Source organism: Diadema antillarum, unplaced genomic scaffold (genome assembly GCF_040938485.1).
Source record: "Diadema antillarum isolate AM-2024a unplaced genomic scaffold, OU_Dant_1.0 seq00000620_RagTag, whole genome shotgun sequence".
NCBI classification, from domain to species: Eukaryota; Metazoa; Echinodermata; class Echinoidea; order Diadematoida; family Diadematidae; genus Diadema; species Diadema antillarum.
The window spans coordinates 823,283-848,894 of NW_027271543.1; the positions used below are offsets into that span (position 1 = coordinate 823,283).

At 36.8% G+C, this 25,612-nt stretch overlaps 1 protein-coding gene across 1 annotated transcript in view; it reads left to right on the forward strand.

Moving 5' to 3' along the window:
- The first annotated feature begins 5,498 nt into the window (after nucleotides 1-5,498).
- LOC139736039 (peptidyl-glycine alpha-amidating monooxygenase B-like) overlaps nucleotides 5,499-25,612 on the forward strand; it is a 54,559-nt gene continuing 34,445 nt past the window's right edge. Inside the window, exons 1-5 of the mRNA XM_071646783.1 lie at nucleotides 5,499-5,675; nucleotides 14,879-14,933; nucleotides 16,027-16,117; nucleotides 17,718-17,803; nucleotides 21,235-21,321. Of these exons, the coding sequence (XP_071502884.1) occupies nucleotides 5,499-5,675; nucleotides 14,879-14,933; nucleotides 16,027-16,117; nucleotides 17,718-17,803; nucleotides 21,235-21,321 (496 nt within the window). The remainder of the gene's footprint in view (nucleotides 5,676-14,878; nucleotides 14,934-16,026; nucleotides 16,118-17,717; nucleotides 17,804-21,234; nucleotides 21,322-25,612) is intronic.

Here is a 25,612-nt window from a genome sequence, read left to right on the forward strand (position 1 = left end):
GAAATTGTAGCTTATGAATGGACTCATCTTGTGTATAAATGATAAATCCTAATTACCCCCGGAAGTGCCTGAAATAAATGAGTTAAATCTTATATGAATGTAAGAATGAAGGACTTGGGTCATTCTTACATTCATATTATAGCGCCCTCTCTTGTCCTTCTCTCATCTCTATAGCAGAATATCATGTATATGAATCAAAGAACGACCCAAGTCCATATGAATCAAAGAACGACCCAAGTCCATCACACAAAATGGCCTCTCCACAATTAATGTTAATGTTAGTTGTCATAATAATATATGTTCTAATTTGTATATACAATGTTGCCTTCCCATCACAGCTAAATAGAATATTATTGGACAAACAAAAAAGATATGAAGTTTTTTTTTTTTTAGCTTACTCGAAATGGTCTTCCATGGACTTGGGTCGTTCTTATATTCATATACTCGTTTGTCAGCGCTGACAACTTGAATCACCATAGTAACAGTCAGGGACCAGGGCATCTCAGCCAATCAAAACCAAGGATTTTGCTGAAATTGTCAGCGCTGACAGTTGTCAGCGCTGACAAACGTTGATGAAACACCTGGAGGATAATAGTAATTTCAATGTTAACATACTATAGATATTTATGCCAATATTTGATCTGTTCCTTCTTATCTTTGATTTAAGTTTATGTCACTTCAATGAAATTCCCTTTGGATAATATTTTGTTATAGATATAGCCTTTTTGTTCACTTATGTAAAATCTGATATTCTGACTAGAGTTAGACAGTTATCGTGGCGTATTGTTTTTGCTGGTATTGTTGCTATGGCATTTTAACTCCACTACCGTCGTTCTCCAGTAATAATAAACTACTAGTAACAGTCATACAAATACTTCTAGAGGACTAGGCAGCAATCCACAATCACGATACAAGTTTGTACTGGAATGTCTCCCTCTATTGAAGACACTGATCGTACAGCACAGTGAAAGTACACCGCTGTGTGCAGAGGTACCACCAACTGCATGGGCACGTACATGTACACACGCAAATTTTGAGAATGGATGTTGTGTGCATGCAGTCGACATAGGAGCTAGCATGCAAGTAAGCACTCAAGACGTACCGGATTGCTCTCCGCGTTGAATGCGCCCGAAATAGACTACTAGTACTACCGTATTGGATTTGTATTCGCTCCGATCCCGGTATGTAATGCTCGTAGATCGTATCCCCATCCCACTATCCCCAATACAAACAGCTGCGGTGAAAATCGAAGATGCGTTCCTCATTGGACAGGTATTAAGGTGAGTTTCCTTCTTTTTTTTTAAGTCAGTCATTATTTCATGAATATGAGCCTCAAGAGCGAATCAATGTAGATTTCCACTTCTGTGAATGTGCATAATTTTGCAGGTGGTAGTAGATCTAATATATGTTCGGATATGAGGAAAATTGGAAACATCTGTTATCGTGTTGTGTGCCTGGTTGGATGGAGAGAGTACCATGGGCGCACCACGGTACGGTTGAAGTGCGGTGTCAGTGTCAACAAAGCAGGTGTCTTATCTTTGTGGTTTTGGTATTCTGCCATGAAGTACAGTCCACCGATAGCTTTGGTTGTGTCGTTGTTTATCGATAGAAGAGGTTGCTTTACTTCTAACCAGGGGTTACCTGAAATATTAAGGTTGCCTCACCTGAAGTTACAGTATTCACGAGTAGATCTGACTCTGCCTCTGTAACCCGTTTAGACTCTAGTCAGGCCTACTCTCTACCGTTGTTTAAGTTAGCTACTGTAACAAGTTAGAACTTTTAGTTAAATAAAAAAAAGAAGAAGTATAGTCTAGAACCTCAGTTCTATCTACTATCTTAACCAAAAGATCAGTCTGTATCTGGTTGTCTGGGATATGTTCCAAGGGCGTATCCAGGAATTCTGTGAAGAGGGGGCGTGTTTACAAAATTAAAGGGGGTGCATGCACCCCTCCCCCCATTTTTTTCATTTTATTTCTTTTTTGTTTCAACAAAAAATAAAAGGGGTGTGCGCCCAGTGCTGTCCTCCCTGGATCCGCCACTGTGTTCCGTGGAGACTACGTCTGGCTTCACAGAATCCCCCCACCCCCATAACTAGTCTATGGAGGAGAGCTGTAAATGTCAAAAAAAATGATTTTAAAAATGTTCCAAGGGCGTATCCAGGAATTCCGTGAAGAGGGGGCATGTTTACAAAATTAAAGGGGGCGCACACACCCCTCCCCCCATTTTTTTCTGTTTATTTCTTTTTTGTTTGAACAAAAAATAAAAGGGGTGTGCGCTTGGTACGGTCCTCCCTGGATCCGCCACTGTGTTCCGTGGAGACTACGTCTGGCTTCACAGAATTCCCCCCCCCCCCCCCCCCCCCCCCCCCCCCGGTAACTAGTCTATGGAGGAGAGCTGTAAATGTCAAAAAAATGATTTTAAAAAACTCCCCTGCAGGACAGACAGATTTTTCAGTCTATAGCGTTTTAGAGGTAGAGTTTTGTCTACTATAAAGCAGAGCAACTATCTAGATGGGATCTAATGTTAGATCTAAAGGTGAGGTCTAGACTTTCTAGTTGTTTATAGGGGCCAGAGTAGGGCAGGCACATTTTATATATAAGACACTATACTCCAGTTACCATAAGTCATGACGTAGAAGTTGTAGTTTGGTCGGCTGTTTAGATTTTACAGTCTGGTCATAAAACTTGAAAGCTGATTCACACCAAGTCCTGCAATCTGATTGTGGGTCTCACAGTTCGAAATGGAAGCCCGAATTTCAATGCTGCCTGCCCAAAGGGGAAAAGTAGAACTCTAGAGGAAATTCATTAGACTCTTAAGTCATCGGGTCATCAAAATAGTGTATCAATTGGCAGTTTAGATCAAGACCTATTGACTATGTAGAAGCACCTCTAGGAGTTTAATGCTATAGACCTTTACACTATGTACATATACATTAAAGTTGTTAATGTTACTTGGTAAGGCTATGCCTTTTTCAAATTTATATTAATGGGAGTCTGGTATTAAGTAGACAGTTTATGGTATGGTACCTGGTACCCTATTAGCCTGTCTGTCAGTTGAACTTGTATGTGACTTGACTTGCAGACATTCCAATGATTTTACACACATTGCCCATAATTTCTGTGTGAATGCACGATGCATATCCTATCCTGCTTCCTAGTAGAATAATATTAATATCAAGAGCTTCATCCGTCATTTACATCTTTGATCTTCCAAGGAGGTGCTTGATTTGTAAACAAGATCACTGGAGGGTCATTACATTGTATATCCAGTGCAGTCATTTTCACAGAGTATTGATAATATTATTCTATTTGCCAGTTTAAAAAAAAAAAAAAAAAAGATTAAAAAAATGGTCAAGCTTAACTGTGCAAACTAGAAAAGAGCTGCTTGGATACTACTCCAACACTAATTGGTCCTTTGGAAAAAGTTCAGGGAAGATTTAATGTTGATTTTATGGTCCTGTGCGGTGTATGCAAGGAAGCTGCGCTTCAGTGTGCTTGTCATGTTCATTCATGGGAAGGTAAGATGAATGAGTGACAAGTCCACCGCTTTGTAAACAGATTTTTTTTTTTTTTTTTTAAATCTGTGAAACCTGTAGAAACCTGCAGTATGTTCACTGAGTGTAAGCCTTGTATGTGGTTAGCTCTTCTTTCCTTTGCCATACTAATTGAATGATGAACACCTTTCAGTAGTTTTTTGGAAATCAGATTCACAATGTATTATGAAAGAAAACAGCGCATCATGTGGTTGTGAATTTAGTTTCCTCCAGGAAACTGCTCTTCAGACATTTATAGTTTTTTAAATTGTAAATCAAATTTGGACTCACCAAAGTATTGTTCATCCTCCCACGTATTTTATATCTATTTTGTATCTTTGTGCATATTTACGATATGTGACAGTCCTCAATGAAGGTGTTAATTTCTTGACTTTATTGCCAGGTTATATTATTAGTGAAATTACAGAATTTTTTTTGTTTTTGTTTTGTTTGTAAATTTCAAGTGTAACAAATCATGAGCTCAAGAAATCTACAGATAGTATGTTTAGCATGTTACACTGTACAAGTGTAGCCTGTACAGGTTGTTGTACCTCGATGAAGTGTGTTCTGAATTACGGTACCTGCACGATTGCAATTTTTGGTATTTGGACAGTCCTTCACATACTATTGAGGTCATGTTTATTCGAATTATTTCATATTTCCCATGGACAAATGTATGTGGTGGGTCCAAGTACTGAGATTGTTTAACAGCAAATAGGGCTTTTAATAGGGATGTAATGCATTTTGTTTGCATAGGGGACACAAGCACAGGCTACTAGGAAGATTAATCAGTGTGACAGCTACATCAGTACGTTTGCATGTTTACAGTCAGATAACCTTTATGTTGCAACATACTGCAGTTCTGTGGGTATACAGTTTGTATTTGCCACTGATTTAATCTTGTGTCACATTTCCTGTCATTACTGTAATCTATTCCCAATGGCATTAAATGCACAATAAAGTCAACTGTAGATGAGTATCAAAGATATGTCTGCTACCATGATGTTGTGTGGGTGACTGGGCTTGGGATAATGTGATTTACATTTTCACACTGAGTGTACATATATTTGTGAACTCTTTGTACAATGATAGGACAGTTTACTAGTGTATGAAACTGTGTGTATTCAAAGTCATTGATATTTTTCCCTCTGAGGACCTGGTAACAAGGTATTTCATCAACCTATTGTATACATATACATTCCATACATCTCAGTACCTGAATTCGGTCTGCATGCATTAGTGTTGCTACGTCACAGATTCCTTGGGCAAGGTCTCTAGTCATTACAAACTAGGTGTACCTTTGCCTTTATTAAAGAAAAATACACAATACAGTATGATGAATAAACCAGTATATTGTCAGGTTTGTGTACATGTGTACAGTAACTGTACTTGAATAGATATGTATTCCCCAAACACCACTGTGTGATTTGACATTCATAATCTCTGTCCCAAATTCTTTTGCTTGCCTACAGGTCTCTGGAACTTCCCTTGACAACCTACAAAGTTGAGTCCAAGCTGCTGCCAAGCTCAGCCTCGAGGTATGCAGCACTATGGACATGGAGTATATCTTTATGACTGCATACAGCACTCCTCATCTTTGTGATTCATGTGAAGCCACATCCAACAGTATTTTTCATTTCTGCGTCAGCGTTACCTTTAAATTAGCAATAACAAGGGAATCATATTTCATGCGCCGCCCCACTGAACTTCCTAGAATCCTGCATTGTGCCCATCACAATGATAGAGCAGGAAATTGGTACTTATATTGATTTACCAACTATTGGTTCAAGTGGATGTGTTAACGAACAATAGATAAAGAGGATTAGACATAAAACTGATAATTTAAACACTCACCCCCTTTAATCGTTAGAAGTCCTGACAAAATCCGCATTTGGAATACAAGTGGAAAGCTGTCATATTACTTGACATCAAAACAACCACTTGAGAGAACAACAACAAGCAAAAAATGGCATCAGTCCAAGTGGTTCTTCAAGCACTCTCCATGGTGATGTGGCACTTACTGTCAGTATGTGAGGCCAGGTATCCATACAATACCCTGACAGGTAGCAGGATGCAGTACCCAAGACAGGAGACTGATGACTTCACCATGGATATCCTCATGCCTGGTGTCATACCTAAAATGGTGAGTGCTATAAACTTAGGGCAGTTGGTTTCATCACGTATGAATTTTGTATCGTTGATTTTATAGCTTCATTGGCTTAGGGGGGGGGGAGTGTTGGTGTGAACGCCCCCCCCCCCCCTTTCAGACTGTTTTAAAAAAGTTTTACCCGCATGCGTGTGGATAAGAGGCTTTTATTTTTTGCTTGTTAGCTGATGATACCCAGAAGTGGAACCAGAAACGTAAACACCCCCCCCCCTTGAAAAAAGCTGGTGATGCCCCTGAGCTTATACACTGACTACAAAGCCTTAGCCTTCTACAATTCAAAGATCATGTTTTATACTCTTTTGCATGTTTATTGCAACTCTGTGGTTCAATTCTTATTTTCACCATGTGTTGAACTACAAAATATTCTTTTATTATTTTTGTTTTGATAATTTTTGTGTCTGAATTGAGAGGCATAATTTTGCTTTATTGTTTTTGCTTGTCTATGGAAGGAATGGTGGCTGAAATTTAGGCAGCGAAGTGGCCCAGTTGGCAGCACATTTGCTTTGCAAGCAAATGGCTTTACAGATATATAACTAGAGATGAGATCTGCTGGTTCACTTTGCTCATCAGGTGACCAGTGATAGTCAATGAACAATGACATCAACCAGGCATGTGGTGGCATAACATGAGGAAGAAAAGAAAGCATGTCAAAACTGTAATACAAACTTGTACAAATTGTACATACCGCGTAATGCATTTCCATCCCTGTTTTTTTTTCCATTTTAAAAAAAAGAAAAAAATGTGACAGTGTTGGCCTCTTACATACAGGTGTACATACTTTAAAGGCATGTAGAAGCCAATTACATGTATGATCAGTTGTGTGGTAAAAATGCTTGAGTGCAAAGGCTATTGGACCATGAAATGAGTGTCTTCAGCACTAATTACTTATCGTGGCATTTTACATGTTTTCTGATAATTATTAGGTGGTAGGTAAAAGCTTTCAAAACTATCAAGAAGGGTAATGATATTAACATGTACTCCAAGTACAATGTACATTGTACACTGTGCCGTCACTAACAATTACTGTATACGCTGAATATTTCGCGAGGTTTTTATTTTCGCGAATTTCGCAAGTTGGGTGCTATTCGCAAAATTAAAGGACAAGTTCACCTTCATAAACATAAGGATTGAGAGAATGCAACAATATTAGTAGAACACATCAGTGAAAGTTTGAGGAAAATTGGACAATCGATGCAAAAGTTATGAATTTTTAAAATTTTTGTGTTGGAACTGCTGGATGAGGAGACTACTTCAGCTTGTGAGTCATATGCGTACAACAGTATGAAGAAAATGTAAAAGAAAATTCAACATATTTTCACTTTCTTCGCATAATAAAAGAGCACTTGACCTGCCTCTTTCAAAAGGCAGGGGGAATGATATTACTAATAACATTTGTCGGTAACGAGTCAGGGGAATGTGTACTTTTTTCAAAAGATGGAATTTTGCGAAATTCTCTTTATATTTTCCTTATATTGTTGTACGCATGTGACATCTAAGTTATTCATACACTGCAGTAGTCTTCTCATCCAGCGGTTACTGCACAAATACTTCAAAAATTCATAACTTTTGAACGAATTGTCCGATTTTCCTCAAATTTTCACTGATGTGTTCTACTAATATTGCTACATTCTCTCAATCCTTATGATTATGAAGGTGAACTTGTCCTTTAAAGACACGCGAAAATATTGGCTCTGATCCCGATGTAAGTGTTACATACGCGTTTACATTTTCTCCATTCAGTACTGGACTCCATGCTCGCGAATTTAACCACTCGCGAAATCGTCGGGAATTCCCGATTCGCGAAATTTTAGACTCGCGAAATATATGGCGTATACAGTAAACATGACGAAGTGATTTGCTCAGAGGCCATGTATTTAGAACTTAGATACAGGATTTATTTGGGAATTGTGCAGAGCATTAATAAAAAGTCTGGATTTAATTTTAAAATCTTATTTTCCTATAACAGATCTTATCCTTGTGACATTATGAAAGGACCAAATGATATATTTATAATCAAAATCTGCATTTTGTGTTTGAAATACTTTTGAACATCGTTAACACTACAGATTTTTGGCTGTATCGAAATTCTGAATGTTTCTTTCACATGATGCACAATGTTTCAGGTTTTAAAAGTAAAACTATCTTATCAAGTAGTTGTGTTTGTTTTTATAGATGTGCAATTGCACATTATCATGTATTTCAAGCCCTATGTAAAATTGCATTGTTAAAAAATGTATATGTGACACTGCACCTCAAAACAAACAAAAAGTCGCCAGACATGTATTTTTAGTTATGACCATATTCTGAAAGAGCAGACTTTAAGCTTTAAAATGATGTATAACTCAAATCAAATGGACTCTCCTAGCCTATCTAAATATTGGAAAGAAAGCACAAACTCAGGAAAAGTGTGAACTGAGAAAAGAGGCTCTGAAGTACAGTGTCTATTCGAGCGCTTAATCTTTACCAAACCGTGCTGGCTGTGCGATGAATGGGACAAAAAACAGGAAGTAAACCACCAGAGTAACAACAATGAAGGGATTATCAGATTAAACTGAAATTTAGCATGCCTCATTAACACATTCTGTCCATAATCAATGCCAACTTTCAAAGCAGTAGCACTATCTTTTCAAAAGTTATTAGAGATGAAAGTGAAGAGTGTGGACAAGGTTTTTTTTCAGAAATGAAAAAGGGATTCTAAAGACACACCTAATCACACTATTCCATCAAAAATGTTCGAGATAAACTGCTAAAAAACACACTTTCCTGGCCGTTTTATCATACCAAATTTTAGCATTATGTAAAGGAAGACCCGCTCTTTCAGAAAATATGAAAGAGTCAAGTTCGGCTAGGTTGACCCATTTCACTTATTTTCAGTCCTCACGCAAAATCAGTGTGTGCGACTTTATGTTCGTTTTGAGGTGCACGGTCACATATGGTAGTCGTCAATGCACACTTTATTTCGATGTTCATTCCAGTGTTTTAATTTAACAACACATGAAACAATTAAATCTGATACCTGTAGACATGAATGCAACATTCACATACAATGTACATATTGTACATTTGTTTGTCCATCACTGCATGTTTGCATATAAATTGTATAATAACCACTCAAAATTGTTGGAAAGACCTGGTTTGTGAAATAATAGACTCAATGAAATATATGGTGTATACAGTAATTAACTTTTCAGTTACAAATTTATTTGTTTCTTTGACATATGAAATGTCTACATTGTGAGCAGTAATTTACATTAATGCCATGTACTGCAGACTCGTTCATGCAGAATTGACAACATGATGTATTTGGCCACATTTGTATGGAAAATTGGTTGATTTCAATGACAAGTATTCATTCTTTTGTTGTTCAAGTAATTTGTGATCCTCACTCTTAAATGCTTTCAAAAATCATTAATACATGTATGTGAAAAAAAAATCCACTTCTGCTAGGCATTTTTTTTTTTCAAAGTGTACTGTATGGTTACAAACTTTGAATCTTCTTTCAGAATGAATTACATGTATTACTACCTGTCATGGAAAAGAAAAGAAAAAAATACACTTCACCATAAAAGGATATAGGAGTATGAGATGCAAAGTTCAGTGAATCATTTATGAAAAACAGTGATATTCAGCGACAAAAGTGCGATGCTCATACTGCAAATAATTTAGTTTGACATGACACAAGAGAGGTATACATTGTACAATGAGGTATTATCAGCCAAGCCCTCGCTGATATAACCCACTTCAACCCCATTAATTGCCGCTGTGCCAGAATGACTTGCTGGTAGTACAGACAGCCTTCTGGGCTGCCCTTGTGTGTGGAGAGCACAATAATGATGTCATCCGTTTCCATGACAACTCAGCCGTAATGGTCATTTCAGGAGGAGCTTGTGAATGGTGTTGTACGCAGTGGAGAAAAGCCTAGAGCTCGCGGCTACCCTGTGGTCTTTGTTAAAGACGGAGTGCAACCTCATTTTCAAGGCAGTTGTCTCCTTCAGATCACATATTATCAAAGAGAGCTCTCTGTATAACCTACAGAAAACAAAGTTTGCCTCAAAATGCTTTGTACTCTCCCTATTGACAAATGTTGCATAGCCACAAAAACATCTTCAGTTTTACATTGATGTATTTGTACTCACTGTATACCTAGTATCTACACAATGTAACATGCTGCTAAGAAATTACAGACATCTGTAATGATTTGTAATCATGTTTGCATCCCTATAAGGAAATGCATGAAGATATTCCGGATAAAAAATTTCCCATTCACTATATCTTATAAACTACATGTGTATATTAAAAAATGAATTCATGAACAAATAAAATCTCAAAGTTGCAAACTACAGTAGTACAATGTTTTTGTGATATAATACACTTAGGTATCAACATTCAGTCTATTTCAATTTCACTGTGAATCCATGAAGGACAACACTTCAAAATATGCAAGGAACTAGATTTACACTATGAAGTTGAGCACGTCATGATAAAAAACAACAATATTTGAACTGCAATTACACACTAATATTATACCTGATTTACTTTTGTGTTCTGTAACATTGCCCTCACATTTCAGACGTTTTCCCTCTTTGATAATATACAGAATGGATTTCTTTCAGCATTGTTGAATAGAGTTTTATCCACTATATGTACAAACTAACTTTAATGTCTATATTGTAGTACAACTCTTGTTGACCAAAAACCAATATCTTTCATCTTCTACTCATTAAATGTCTGCTGTGACACATTGATATCATCTTCATCTACTAAGTTGAGCTGTATAGTTGTGTAATTTCATCTTCTCCATATGTAAACATGGAACTGTGGACTGCTCTGAGTGCCATATGACAGAGGCAGTTTTACAGATTATTCAGACAACTTCTGCAAAAAACACTCAATAAATAATCACTGCAAAGTGCATCAAATCATGTAGTATCATGGCCAAACATAAAGGTCAACAGCTTCACATTCCATGATATTTGTTTTGTACAATTGTTCATGTGCACAGATGATTATCTATAAAATACTAATTGGAAATCAAACATTTGCTGTTAAACTTGTGCATTTGGAATAGGACTAGAACACATTGGTACCATCTGCATGTAAATCGAGCTGGAATAGTTCATTGAATGGTCAGTTGTTGTTTTTTTAAATCATCTGCATAAATGTACAGTACATGTACTTTGCGAACACTTTCCGCATTTTAACCCGTTCAGGACAAGTCCCGAGTATACTTGGGCAGGTGTCTATGGGAAATGCTTGTAATAGCAAGATCAGTCCATCAATGGGTTAAAAAAGCTGATATCAAAATGTGCTGTGGAGAAAGCCTGTTATGCATCAAATTCTAGCTGTCCTTTAACTACAGAGTGCTGATCAAGGCATTGAAAGATGTGTTGCACAATTAGTACAAAATCTAGGGGAAGCCATTCATCTTTATAGAAAGTTTTTTTTTTTTGTAATGTAATTCACAAAGTTTTTTGTGAAGGAAAAACAATACAATAACATTCAATAGATTTTCATTCATGTGCAGTTTGCTAATAATCAACACAATTGGTCCACAGCACTGTACAACTGTACATACATTGTACAATGTATGTCTTCAGAGCTCATCTGAATGCATACAATGTAGACTTTCTCTTTTACTCCAAATGGTGTCTGATTACAGACTCTTTTATCTGTCCATCTACTAGGCTGTATAATTTGTTTGTTTAATTTATTGTTGAGCTTCAGTAAAGCTTCCAGAGCATGCATTCCAGGGTCTGCTTGCAAGTGAGAGTTACATTTAACTCCCACCATGAGTTTCCCATGTTTCCTTCCTTGTTGCTAAGTAACAGTTAGCAAGACCACTATTGTATGGCTACACTGTACTCACAAACTTCACTGAAGTCACACGGCCCGGGTTTTTGTCTTGAATCTTGCGCCCATCTCAGATGGCATTACTGTACAGTGATATAATATACTACATGGCTTCTGTCTGTGACACTTAGTGGCAGCTGAATTCCAAGCAGCTCTATGGCAACTGTATGCCAAATATATGTTTCATCCACAGGCTCTTTCTCACTTCTCTTTCTGATTCTCTGGTAATGAATGCAGTTGCATTATCTCGAAAATTGCTGACGATTTGTTGTCAAACTTCTGTGTCTGTCTCTCCTTGGCAGTTGTTTCGGGTTTACAGTATGTTATTCCAAAGGGTTGTTACTCCGAAGGTCCGTTATCCCTGAGATATCCAAAAATGAAATTAAGTTCATTATTCCATAGGTACAGGTACATGTCCATTATTCTGGACGTTTGTTATTTTGCAGGTTCAGTAATCAAAAAATAAATTGGCGTTTATCATTATAAAGGTACATGTTTGTTATTCCAAAGGTTTGTTTTAAAATCCAAAAATGAAATAAGGTTTTTTTTTTAAGCTTCATTTAATAATCCAAAAGTGAAATAGGTTTGTACAAGATTTTGTAATTCTGAAAGTTCCTTTATTACACACCTTATGTTCGCTTTCAGATTAACAATCCTTATTTCATTTTTGGATTAATGAACCTTTGAAATATTGAACCTTATTTCATTTTTGGATTACATTGTAGTCAACTAATCTCTGGAATAAGGAATCTTATTTCATTTTCAGATCAAGGAACCTTCAGAATAATGCTACAAATGGTGGGATTAATGAACCTTATTTCATTTTTTATTTATGAAGGAATACAATCATATGCATGTACATGTACAACAACTGTAGATAGAAGGGATTTATGTGTGTCAAAATAATGAACATTCGGAATAACGAACCATATTTCATTTTTGGAATAACCTTTGTGAGCAACTGACAGTTCTGTGCATTGTACATAATGGCTTATTGTTCCCTAAAAGGTATAGTGATATTACTCTCATTTTGACAACTTTCAAAATTATGTAAAATAGCTCACTGCATGTTTATTTTATCTATAGGTTATGTTTATTTAAAAGCCTCTTAGACTTTACCAAAAGACTAGTGTGTCACACACATAATTCAGACATACCTTTGTTGACCTTTGACCTCTGTCAAATAAAACAATAAAAATGGTAAAGCGTAAAACTGATTTTTGAAAATGTGGACAGGCAATTTTGGGCATTTTAGGGAGTAAATAAGGTGGGTGGTTTCAGGCGGGTCAGTGACTAATTTTAATAATGAACCTTTAGAATATTGAACATCGCCTGTTGTTTTCTCAATGCTTGTATACATTTATACCTAGAGTACTGTAAGAGTGGACATTTTTGCACATTTCATGCAACCGGAAACTAGCACAAAAATAAAAGTATACAAATATTTGTGCATGCCATATGTTCCAGGAGTAGATGTCTTGATTCTACAAAATTAAAAACATGCGAAAGTTGTCTTACATCTACCCCGTTTATTGCTTCAAACATACCTTTTAAAGAGTATATAGAATTATTGCTCTTACAATGTATTTGATTGCTTAAAAGAAGAACCTTATAAAAATTACAGAGACAAATTGTTATCTTCATTTGTTGATCACTCAGATATCGTGTTTTATGAAAAGTTGTTGAAAAAAAATAATATTGCATGGCTACTGTAGCTTAACAAAGGTTCGTTATCTGAGAAATGCATCGAATGTATGCTGCTCCATTCCTCTAGAGGGGTGCCATTTTGAAAGGAGAATATGCCTGGTAAAAGATACTATAGATGGAAATTCCCATTAAATTATTGAGCAAAATTGGAGAGAGTATAAAAAAACCGGTGACTTAATGGTTATCTGCTATCCCACCATGTAAAAAGTTTTCCTGTGTTGTGGCTCTAGAAATATGTCTGTGAGTTCTAATGTGTGAGCAAGAAACATTTTCATTGACATACAATGTATGAAGCATTTCTATTATTTTCATACCTATCATCTGTTTTTACAAACATTGAATGAAACATATAGAAATGCAGGTTATTATACAATTGCCATAAATTTGCATGCAGTCAGGCAAATTTTACGTGGATGATTTACAAGCACAAGTTGTACTCCCGAGTGCACTCTACTGTAGGCCTTTTCATCAGTGCACGGAAGATGGAAACCCATATTGAGCAGAGCACTGGGGAGTGATGGGAGAGAAGGAGAGAAAGAAAGAGAGTGTGAGGAAGAGAGGACAAGGCATAGGTTTCTGTATGCACAGCCATAATGAAATTCTTATTCATGGAGTCGGCTGCATAATTACTGCACCAGAGCCTTGTGCTTGTAGCAGGACTACTACTCATTATAATGGGGGAATGCATGATCTGTTCCTAGACAATGATGACTGTTTACCCAGTACAATTAAAAGGAATGACAATTATAACCAGGAAATATTTCCCCGATAAGCTAAACTCATGGTATTCAATTGGATAAATCTTGTGTTTTTTTGTCTGTTTCATTTTTTTTTTTTTTGGGGGGGGGGGAGGGGAATCTTCTAAAAGCACTCGTACCAAGGAAGAGCATACATGTACATTGATGAATAATCATCTGAATGAAAAGTACATTTAATGCAATTTTGAGGATATTTGATTAACATTGTATTACTGGGTAATAACTGAATAGATACAAACTCTATTGTGGCTGAGAAAGATCCAGTTTGCTTTTTGATTTTGTGTGTAATGTCAGAATGTAAAGCTACATGTATGTCTCATGGAATCAAAATATTCCACTCCAATGACTTGACCTTCGGTAGAAATGTATTACAGCTACAAGTGTACGTGCAGCATATGATTCAAATATGAAATGAAATAAGGTATGTTCTCTGATATTATGCATTTCACCATTTTATGGAACTGACTGAGGTACGTTGTACAAGATGAATTTTTTTTTTTTCATTTGTGTGTGTGAGTGTGTGCCGAGTGTATGTGTTACATTTAGCTTTGTGTGGGTCTCTACATTGCCGCAATGTGTACATACCTCTTGACAAAGCATACATACACAAGTTGTAGCTCAAATATGAGCTACAACTACATACCTATTGAACTACAGACATATGTCGACATATGTTTGTAGCGCAAACATACAAGATGCTGACATTGAAAATGTGTTATGTCATTGAACAAGAACTCTTTTAGTGGATCATTTTTGTATAAGCATGCATTTCTGCATTTATTGGACATATATATGCATTATTAGATAATTTAATTGCATCTCTAACTCTTTCCACATGTATTTTTTTTCTTGTACCTTTAACAGCCTGAAGAATATTTGTGCTATGCAGAGGCAGCACCTTACAGAGATTCCTACATTGGTGAGTGTTATTCAAGTGACCAGGTTACAAATGTAGTCAAATGCGGGAATTTTGTTTTAGTACAAGTACAACCTGTACTGAATGATGAGAAATATTTACCATACTTATTTCCTTCTTACAAGTGATTATACTTTCATGTGTATGCACATCATGTAACCAGTATGCTCAGCATACGTCAATTACTGACTGTGTTTGACAAGTCTTACTAGGCAACTATTTCTTCCTGTTACCTTGGTTATCTTCAGTAAAATGTAGTATTTACTTTCCTGTTGGAGTCCAAGATATGCTGTTACTAATATTGTGAAATGACTGGAATTGCATTCTACATTGTACATCAGCAAAGTGACATTTACCTTGAAATCTCTCATCTGAGTATTTTGAAAGAAGAAAATATGGTACATTGCAGTATTTGCAGTTATACACATTGGCATTTCTTATATCTAAAGAAAGAAAATTATTAGTGAAACGCCAATGACATTATCATAATTCAGTGTACTGCAGTAGACCTTGAATTTTATATGTGTCTACCCACGAATTCATGATGTATTATTTATGAGAACATAAACTAGTGAACTTTTACAGGCAGGCAGAGAAGAGAAGTTGAACATTCAGTTTTGATTGAGTCAGATAGTGCAATGATATCAATCATTTTCAGGTATGGTTAGAGCCAGTAATGAATAATTTAGTCACCTCTAATGCAAGCATACTGATCTTGTATGTCAAATACTGTATCCAGCTTGCTCTGTCTACTGTATAAGCTGTTATTTTCGTGTACAGATATTTTCACAAATGAGGAGGTCTCGAGACATTTTTGTGAGATGTTGTTTTCGTGAATTGAAATCGAGGCTATCGTAAGTGTACTATTACCCTTACACACGGTAACATTTTCGCGTGTTGTTAAATTCGCAGTCCAACAGTGATTTGCTAATTTTGTGAAAATAACAGCCTACGCAGTGTATAATGTTATACAGTTGGAAACCTATAATGTCATTGAAATATCAGTGTGTTCTTTTGTAGCAAATACATGTACTTCAATTGATTTGTCTAGCTACAGCCAATATAAATATTAAAAATTCTGTTCTTGCTACCACAGTAAATTTTGAGCCGAGAGCATCCATGAAGACCATCCACCATATGCTTGTCTACGGGTGTAGGGAGCTGCGGGATGATAGGCAAAGTGTTGTGTGAGTACCGGTCCATTTGCTATAAAAATGATATCAAACATGCAGAGGTTCATGCACTGATAGCCTCCTGTTGGTGAACTACATGTAGTTCTCTCATTTGATGTGAGGGCCATGTAGGGTGTCAGATGGAACTGCAATGTAGCATGAAGTGATAGCAGTACTTTGTGTCTTTTTTTTTTTAAGTTATTTTTTTTTTAATGAAAGCAGTATTTGCGGTAATGTGTAATTTAAGTCATATCAAAATATTCCTTTCTTCCTCTTTTTCCTCTTTTGTATTTTCTACTTAAGATTCCTCTCTCCCCCTTGTCCTCTGTATTTTTCCTTTTAACTCTTTTTTTTTTTTTTGGATAACGAAGACATACTTGCTTCATTTATAGTGTTTCTTTGTTATTGCAGTGGTTTAAGTGTATAAAAGTTGCACTCGTCACAGAAATGTAGGATCTTGATCAAAATTTCTCTAGTACAACAGTGGCAGATCCAGAAGGGGCACACCGGGCGCTTGCCCCCTCTTTATTTTTTGTCCAAAAAAAAAAAGAAAAAAGGGGGGGGAGGTGTGTGCACCCCCTTTGATTTTGTAAAGGCGCCTCCCCCTTACGGAATTCCTGGATCCGCCCCTGAGTACATTATCAATGCCTACATAATATGGTGGTATCCTGTTAGTATTACAATGTTTGTTTGTGATCATAAATCTGCCATCAGGAGAAAGAAATCTGCTGCAACACCTTACCATACATTGTGTATAGTACAGTATGGTTGTGCCTGATAGAAAATGAGGTGTACTTTGACATTGCATATTACTAGTCCCAAAGGCAACTTTGTATCAGTATCAGAAGTAGAAGAATTGTTGGTGGTATACTGTACCCTGGCTGCCTGCTAACAATCCTTTTGCATAAAGGGGAAAAGGGCAGTGTTTACTTTGTGTTTCACTGAATAGAGTGAATAGTGTAAACTAAAAATTGGATGATGGAGTGATACACAACTGCTCATCGTAGTCCATTCCTAACCTTTCAACTACATGTACTGTAGTTGGTTGTCAGTGTTATTGTCAAGTTTACTGTGATTGTGTGATGATTATCCAAGTGTGTCCCAGCTTCACAAAACCCATGAAAAGTTTCCAAGGTTGGTAGATATTTTGGTCAACGCAGCCAATTTTCTTCTTTGTGTTTTCTGACTCTAAGGTCAAAGTTTAAAAGCATGAAATAAAACACATATTATAAATTTTTGTAGAATTTTATTTTCTGTCATCTCTTTTAGATGGCTCAGTGCACTTGAAAATATCCTTAACTTTTAACACCTTTTCTCATAAGTATAGTAGCATTCCTGCTTGTTTATGTTTCTTTGATCATATATTTTCATGCGTTTTGAACGTCCAACCTTCGTGATTTACATCATTTTAAAGACAAATATTTCCTCATTTAGAATTGGACCTTACATGTAACTTTACACCAATCTTGGGACTTTTCATAATCTTTGAAGTGCATACAACTTGTAGTCACATATATGATATGATATAAAATGCATTGAATGTAACTTTCATTACCATATAGATGATCACTAATTCAATCCATTTTTCCTCTTGTTGAATGAATATATTTTACAGGCAGTGTAGTGGAAGCCCCTGCAAAGGCAATAGCAACATTTTGTTTGGCTGGGCCAGGGATGCACCCTCTCCAAATATACCAAGAGGTATGAAAGGACATGTCCTCATTTGTGTGCCCCTCTCAATGCCCCCCCCCCCCCCCCCACCCTTGCCCATTATGTTGCACACATGTATGTACACTCACTCATACCTTGTGTTCACACTAGGTCCCACATGTCACAGAAAGTCCTGGGCTGCAGGACTTTCCCCGCTATAAAGCCATGTTATGGATGCTTACCGGGACTTCTTCCAGTGTTCATGTGAAACCTTGTCAGGTCTGAGGACAAAATTTGGAGGGTAGAGTTTACCTTGGGGCGCAGTTGATAGTGCCAAGCTGTATTTATCAGATGCGTGCATTTGTAAACTCTTGGCCCTGTTTTATGAAGAATTATAATTGATTATATTACTTGATTTCTATCATAAGTCTATGGCAGCCTGTGTGGTAAGGAAATTTGTAATCGATTACTTGGTATATAAAACGGGGCCCTGTTGTTGAATGGCAGGGCTTGTGCTAAACCCCAATTGCCTCTGCAGCTTGGGGACAGTAAAAATTTGATAGGTGGGGATGGTCAGTTGTAAAAAAAGATCAGATCTCTCCCGACTGTCCCCACGTCGTAGGGACCCAATGTGAATGGAGTGTGAGCAGGTGTAGCGTAGTCAGGGCGTTACCTTTCACACCCAATGTCTGTAATTAATCAGCCACTAGAACTATCAGAAAGTCTTCTGGAATTGAAATTGTCTTTACCCCATTCATGTAAGTAGCTACCCCACCACTAACCTATACCTTAGAGAACTGTAATCCCAACTAGAACCAATGGAATTGTTATCAAAAAAAAAACTGCCAGATTTGAGGATTTTTTTCCCCTCAGCATTATCATACCCATAAATGTCATATTCTCTTTTATGACCTCTTTCAGTACATTTGTGTGTCAGTCACACTTTACTGAACATAGAATGATTTATGCACACAAGGACATCCTTGGGTTATCATGTGTGACTGCACACATACTATGCTGGAGAGGTTTTTTCACACTTGGAAGCCTGCACATACAACATTGTCCAAACTTAAGCAGTTTATTATGCAAATGAAGTGCAGATGTTATGTGCTTCTGATGTGTGTAGCAAAGGTCTAGACATACAAGTAGGCTCTTTGTCGTCAGATATGCAAGGAAACTGATTTACTAACAAACTGTAAGCTCCAATCCAGCTAATGGGTGACATTTTCTGCATGAAAAGTTTCATGATGTACATGTTGTATGTGCATCATGGAACTGCCAAACTATGTTTGATATCAGGTAATTGCAAGTGGAAATTTGCTTAATATCAGGCATACTGACACTACAATGACATTGAGGTCCATTTTTACACAGGGCCACCACAATGAGATGAATGAAAAATTACCCCCATCCCCCTTCCCTCACTCCCCCTGGTGCAGTGACTCAAAACTGTCTATCAATAATGCAGGCAAGCCCAGACATTCAGCAGAGCAGCTCTATATATGCATGCTGGATAATGTCTACTGCCCACGGGCAATTACCAATACCACAAATCAGTCCTTGTTTTAAAGGGTTTGATCAAGCAGCATTCTGTGTGGAGATTGTGGTTGTGGGAGGGAGGTGACACACATGATGTTCAATCTTAAGGGTATCAAATGCTATTCTAACTCTTTTAGGACAAACTTATTTTGCGATAGCACGCATTTCCCATAGACCCCTACATTTACCTGAGTATACTTAGGGCTAGTCTTCAACGGGTTTAAGGACCTGTATAACCTCCCTAAAAATATTTTTTCAAACCTTGAGGTTAGAACATATGAAGGAGTGTTCTGTGTTTCTCCAGCAATAAAAGCCGCCATCTATCTAATGTGTGTTAAAGTCAGAGTACATTGTATGTACTAACTTTTAAAATGCAGGCCTGGACTTTCATCTTTTATTTTCTGTGATAGTCACTTTTGCAACATCACCACCAGAACAGCCCAGCTTTTGCACTCAGAATATCCAGTACCCACTGTAATTACCCACTGTTTTTGTGTGTTATTCTCAATATTCAGCAAAGGTGATATTTGATGAATTGATCTTTCATGTTGTCACATTGTACATAGTGCAAATAATTGGTCACTCAGATTTTTTTTTTATCATTGTATGGAATAGTAGATATATTTCATCATCATTCTATCATCTGATATTGATGGTTACTTCTTTATAAATGTGAAAATGTTCTTTCATAGGAGAACATAAAAAAATTGTGCCAATGGGCAAATGTATACAGTCAAACCTGTCTATAGCAGCCATCCAAGAGAGATGGAAAAAAAGGGGGGGGCTGCTACAGACAGGGGCTTTAACACGCCTTTCAGGGGGGGGGGGGGGGGCACCGTGTATATGGCAGGTGGCTACTCTAGACAGGTGGCCCCTATTAAAGGCAGGTTTGACTGTTTTCTAATACCACATGGTCATGTTTTTCAGTTACTTAGACAAACCCAAAGAGTATCCGAGATTACGGTATGTGTAGCATGCCACGCTGATACCTCTTTCCATTGAGTGCCAAGTTCATACACCAAATTCAGAGGAGTGCCTCGTTCATAGAACACATTGAGATGTAATACTTAGTAATAGATTGCTCTGTCAACATAGTTTATTTCATGCTGCAGCAAGCAGTAGTTATGTAATGTTTTGTTCATGCTGTTGATTGGACATATAGCATGCAGGTTTAGAATACACGATGCATTAGAACAACCCTATTGTTTACATGTTTCTCTCACTTACTTTAGATAGACTGAGGGAAGAATTCTGGTGCTACAGATGAATTCTTTTGAATATGTGTCAATCATTACTGATACTGAATTGAATCTTCATAGCATACATACAGACATGTATAATGTGCACAGCTTGGTGTTTATACATGTATGTATTTTTATCATGTATGTTTACTTGATGTATGTTGATTATATGTTTGTGTTTCCATGACACAAATAAGGATGTACCAGTATTAAAATTATTCTTTTCCATCTGTGTACATCAAATTTTGGTCTTTCATCAAGAACTTAAAACAGTTACCATACTCTATTTGATGGCTGGATGCTGTGATACATTACAAACAGTATTTCATGTTCCCTCAGATACTACTGTCTTTTTTCGCTGACATAGCTCAGCCTCTGAGATTGAGGTCAAAAAGCCTGACTTGAACTATTTTAATAGGGGTTCTTTTTTGGCTAAACATGTGCCACTTTAACAGGAATCCATCTGTTGGTGGAATAATGTATTACAATGTATTTCATTTCTGGTTCATCTTCATCTGACTTTGATAAAGTGTCTCGGAAAAAAAAAATGCTTTGAATTTGTATTCTAAAGAAGAGTAATGAGATTCAAATACATGCCGTGGCTTTGCACGTTTGCATACGGAGTATAAATATCATAAACTGTGTTATGTGTAATTCTGTTTTGTAAATGGCTCTTTGTCTTCTTTCTTATGTCTTGAACAGGTGTTGGTTTCCATGTTGGAGGCTCCAGTGGAATCAATTATCTGATGATCCAGCTACACTATGGAGATAATCTGGATCACTTGAAAGGTAATGCAGTACTATAAACCTCTCAGTTACACCAGACGGATCTATCATTGATGTGACAAAGTACGGTAGGGATCCTGAATGGTGATCAGTCTTGTGGCATTAAACTCTTGTGTGTGTTGAGATGGCAGTCCTCAAAGCTATCATGCTCCACTTATTTCCTGGTTTGTCACAGCCAGCTAAATGGCCCATCTAGTTCATACTTACTGTCCTTGTGAAACCTCCCAGATTTTTTCGCTCTTTTCATCTGCTTGAATTCTGATTTGTCTGCCACCTGCTTTTGTGACCAACATCCCGAGTAATCAATGTTCTATTTTTTTTTGGCTAGCTTGTAATACCACCAATGCCTTTTCTATTTGACATTGATTAATAGAGCATACTCTCTGTTTTCTTATAACAATTATAAAACTTAATAATTCTTTGCCTAGCATTCTAAATGGATGGCGATATTATCCTCAATTTCTTTGCCGCTAGTACATACTGGTAACATACAATAAGCACAGGACCAGACATTTGAATTTAATCCAAAAAAAAAAAGGAGAAATGATGAACCTTTGTGCTATCTGCAGCCGCATTGATTCTTGAGCATTTATTGAGCACAGATTTAAGGGAGAGTCACAGCTGTCTGTATGTGTGAAGTGCTCAATGTATTTGCCTGGTGTTTAGCCAAATAGCTGGAGGGAGTGTCACACACAGCTGTATTTTTTTGGATGAGAGCCACAGCTGTGGCACAAAAACAAGCAGTGAACAGGAGAACAGCAGGTGCCATAAAGCTGGTATTGATCCCCCATTCGTTGAATATGTGAATTTGCGTCATTTTTGGGGCCAACTTGATCATGGCATTGTAGGCAGTAGGCCATTTTGCTACTGTATTCAAATTATTGATTTTTTCACGTAAGGGTCGAGTAAACCTCCTGTTCCTTCCACCTGTATATATAAGATGCATTTCATTACTTGGAATGTACTTCCTTAGTTGTTGCTATATCAGGCAAGCCTTAGGCAAACTTTCTGGTTCCAAGAAAAGTCTTTGTTATAGATGGAAGTATGAAATTTTTATGCTTGTAAACTGATCTGTTCTGCTTTTTGTGTGAAAGTCAGCCATGGTTTTTTGTTTTGTTTTTAGTTTTACATGAAAACATTAGTAAAGCGGAAACGTTTTAGTTATTACAACGTCTTCATGCATATCAAATATTTCTGTTTAAGCCATGAATGCCATCATGAACTTTAAGGCTGTGAGCATATTTGGCTTGGTGTTGAGTAGGTACTTACAAGTAGCACATCAAAGCATACTTCAGAGTTTATGCCATGATAATATGCAAAACAAGAAACTTGGGTGGGTATCATAATTGTGAATTTTCCTGCACATGTGATGATGCCATCACCCTCCCACTGGTTTGCACACACAAATATTATTTTGAAAAAAAAAAAATCTTTGTGTTTTGGGGGATTATTTAGCAGCAAAACTTTCACCCCCATTATGAATCATCCTATTAATAGTAAAAGTACATATACACATTTTTTTTTTATAATGTCACAACTTTTTGATAGAGAAATTGACTGCTGTCTGTACTATACAGTCCACTGAGATGCCTCCTCATCTCAAGCAATCACTACATTGTACTGTTCATGTACATGTGTACATGACCCTTCATTTACACTTCTTTCAAGTTTTAAGAACTTGACCACTGACCAAGGAGTAACAGTTAACCCTTTTTGTGCCAGGGCCTTTTATAGTTTATACAATGCTACAGGGGTTTCTATGCTAATCGGCACTCGAGCTCAAAAAGGGTTACTGTATATGCTGTTATTTTCACATACAGATATTTTTGCAAATGAGGAGGTCATAGACATTTTTGCAAGATGTTAGTTTTGTGAATTGATGCCACCGCTAACTACTGCAGTTGTTAATGCACTATTACACCTAGCGCATGGAGACATTTTCGCATGTTGTTAAATTTGTGATCCAACTGTTATACACAAAATTTGTTAAAATGAAACTCTGCAAAAATAACATTTTATTCCTCTGCAGAAAGGAAGTAATTTCAAATTTAACATCGTTATTGGGATTTTTAAATGGGATCACTGGCCAGAAAATATGAATTTATTCATGTTATGTTTTTGTTTTGTTTTGTTTTTTTGCTTTTTTTTCACTTTCCCACCAGATAATGTTACCAAGGAAAGATATTTCTACATGAAGCTCTGACTGGAAATGAGACTAAGTTGTAATAATCAAAGTGCACTGACCTTTGACCTTCTGCAGTCCCATACTGAACATGCAGCTACCTTCATGTTTATTTATTTCTACCTTGTCCACCAACTTACTTCACCAATTGGACATTACAAACACAGGAGTTCCTTGTTTGAAACATTCGTAATCACTCACAAAAGGGGTAGGGAAAAATGAAGGCAGTTCTAATGTCACATATTGTAACTACATGAGTGTGTTCATTCCCTTCAATGCCTTTCTCTGTTTTATCACGTATAGTGCAGTGCAGTTGTGTGGGTTTACCATGGTTGAATTATGCCTGCTGTATAGAAAAAAAGAATAACAACAACCAATAATACATCAAAACGCGATTATGGTGGATGAATATCTAATGACACTGGCATTTCCAGAGAACTCATCTGGGGAATCTCATGTTGCCTTGAGGCAACATACAGCCATTGCTTATTGCAGCATTCCATGAATATACTTTTTGTTTTTGTTTTTGTTTTTTGCATGCATTGGATAAAAGTACTTGTATACATAACAGGTCAGAAAATGTCAGAAAATGTTCCCATCAATGGTATTTTGACTACTATAGTAAGAGAGAGAGAGAATGAGAGACGTGTGTATTCTGTACATGAGTTAAACATTTTCCATCATGTTTGACTTGTTGGGAACATGCAATGCAAAGCTGTATCAAAGTCAGGTTTTATGTCTTCTTGAGAGAGGCAATATTGCATGTCTCAAAAAGCAGACGAAGTGAAAAAAAAAATCAAAACAAATATTAAACTGTAATGTCAATGATTGTAAACATATGCAGTTTTGTTTGTTCAGATGGATGTTGTCTCCAAAGAAACAAACATGGTATTAGTGGCTCTGTTGAAGGAAACATTGGTATCAATATGCAAAAATTGCAGTAGGAATGAAATGTAAGAAATTGTATGTAACAGTGATGAATAAAAGGAATAGTAGTTATTGGTTTATAGCAGACATACTGTTAAGCAATATGACAAAATTAACATCTTTTTTCCTAAGGAGTACACGTATAATCTCCCATTAGACTATTTTTGGAATACAGCTACTGTTGCCAATGTATGTGAAAGAAGAGGACACAGAAGTACATCAAGAAGTTCTTTTTGTCTGGTATTTTAATAATGCTTCTTATCAAACCCCAATTTGGGACCAGATCTGAGATGGTTGGATTCCCGGTTTTTCCTGGGAGCCATCATGCAAAACGGAAAAAAACAAACCAAACCAAAACAAAACAAAACAAGAAACATGCATACAAAAAAGAAAGATCAAAATCATCACAAGTTTTACTCGTGATCTCTTAACCAAAGAACAACAACAACAAAAAAAATGGTGTTTCTTAGTGGAAGACCTGTGTGAGGTTATGACATTAGCTTTACCTACTTTAAATTCTACATGTGTGGTTGCTGGTAATATTGCACTGTGTGAAAACATTTGACACTACAAAGTTCCAGAACCTTTTTAGTTTATGTTTCCCTTTGATGAAACCCCCTACCACTCTGTTTACATGACTCTTTTTTTTTCTCTACTACTAGTACTAGTCAAAGTCATCTTGAACATGGTGTTTCGTGGAATCACACCTGAACTTGTCCGTATTGAGCCAGATATGGGATATCCTGTAGTTACATGTAGTGCAAACCTCCACAGAGGCCACACACAGGATATCTCTTAATACAGCTGTAGATGAAAAAGAAGCAGTTCAGCTGTTTGTTAGAACTTTTCTGAATGCCATAATCAATGAATTAGCAAATAAATGGAATGCCAGTCATTATGTAGATAAAGACAATTTTCTCCCCTATAGAATGATACATGACTTGCCCATGTTTCATTTTTTGTTTGCCAGTATAGAGGAGTTGTCGATGTGAGCTGTTGGTGTGAATGCACTTACAATGTAATTATGGAAATGTGACTGGCCTCTCCAGGTGTTTTTCAACTACACACATGTGGCCTATTCTCATTCCCTCTTGTTCTGCTGCACCAGATCCTCAAGGATGGGGGTGATGTACCATGAAGGGTTTTGAACATTCAAAAGCACTTATTTGTAATTATGTTTTAGAA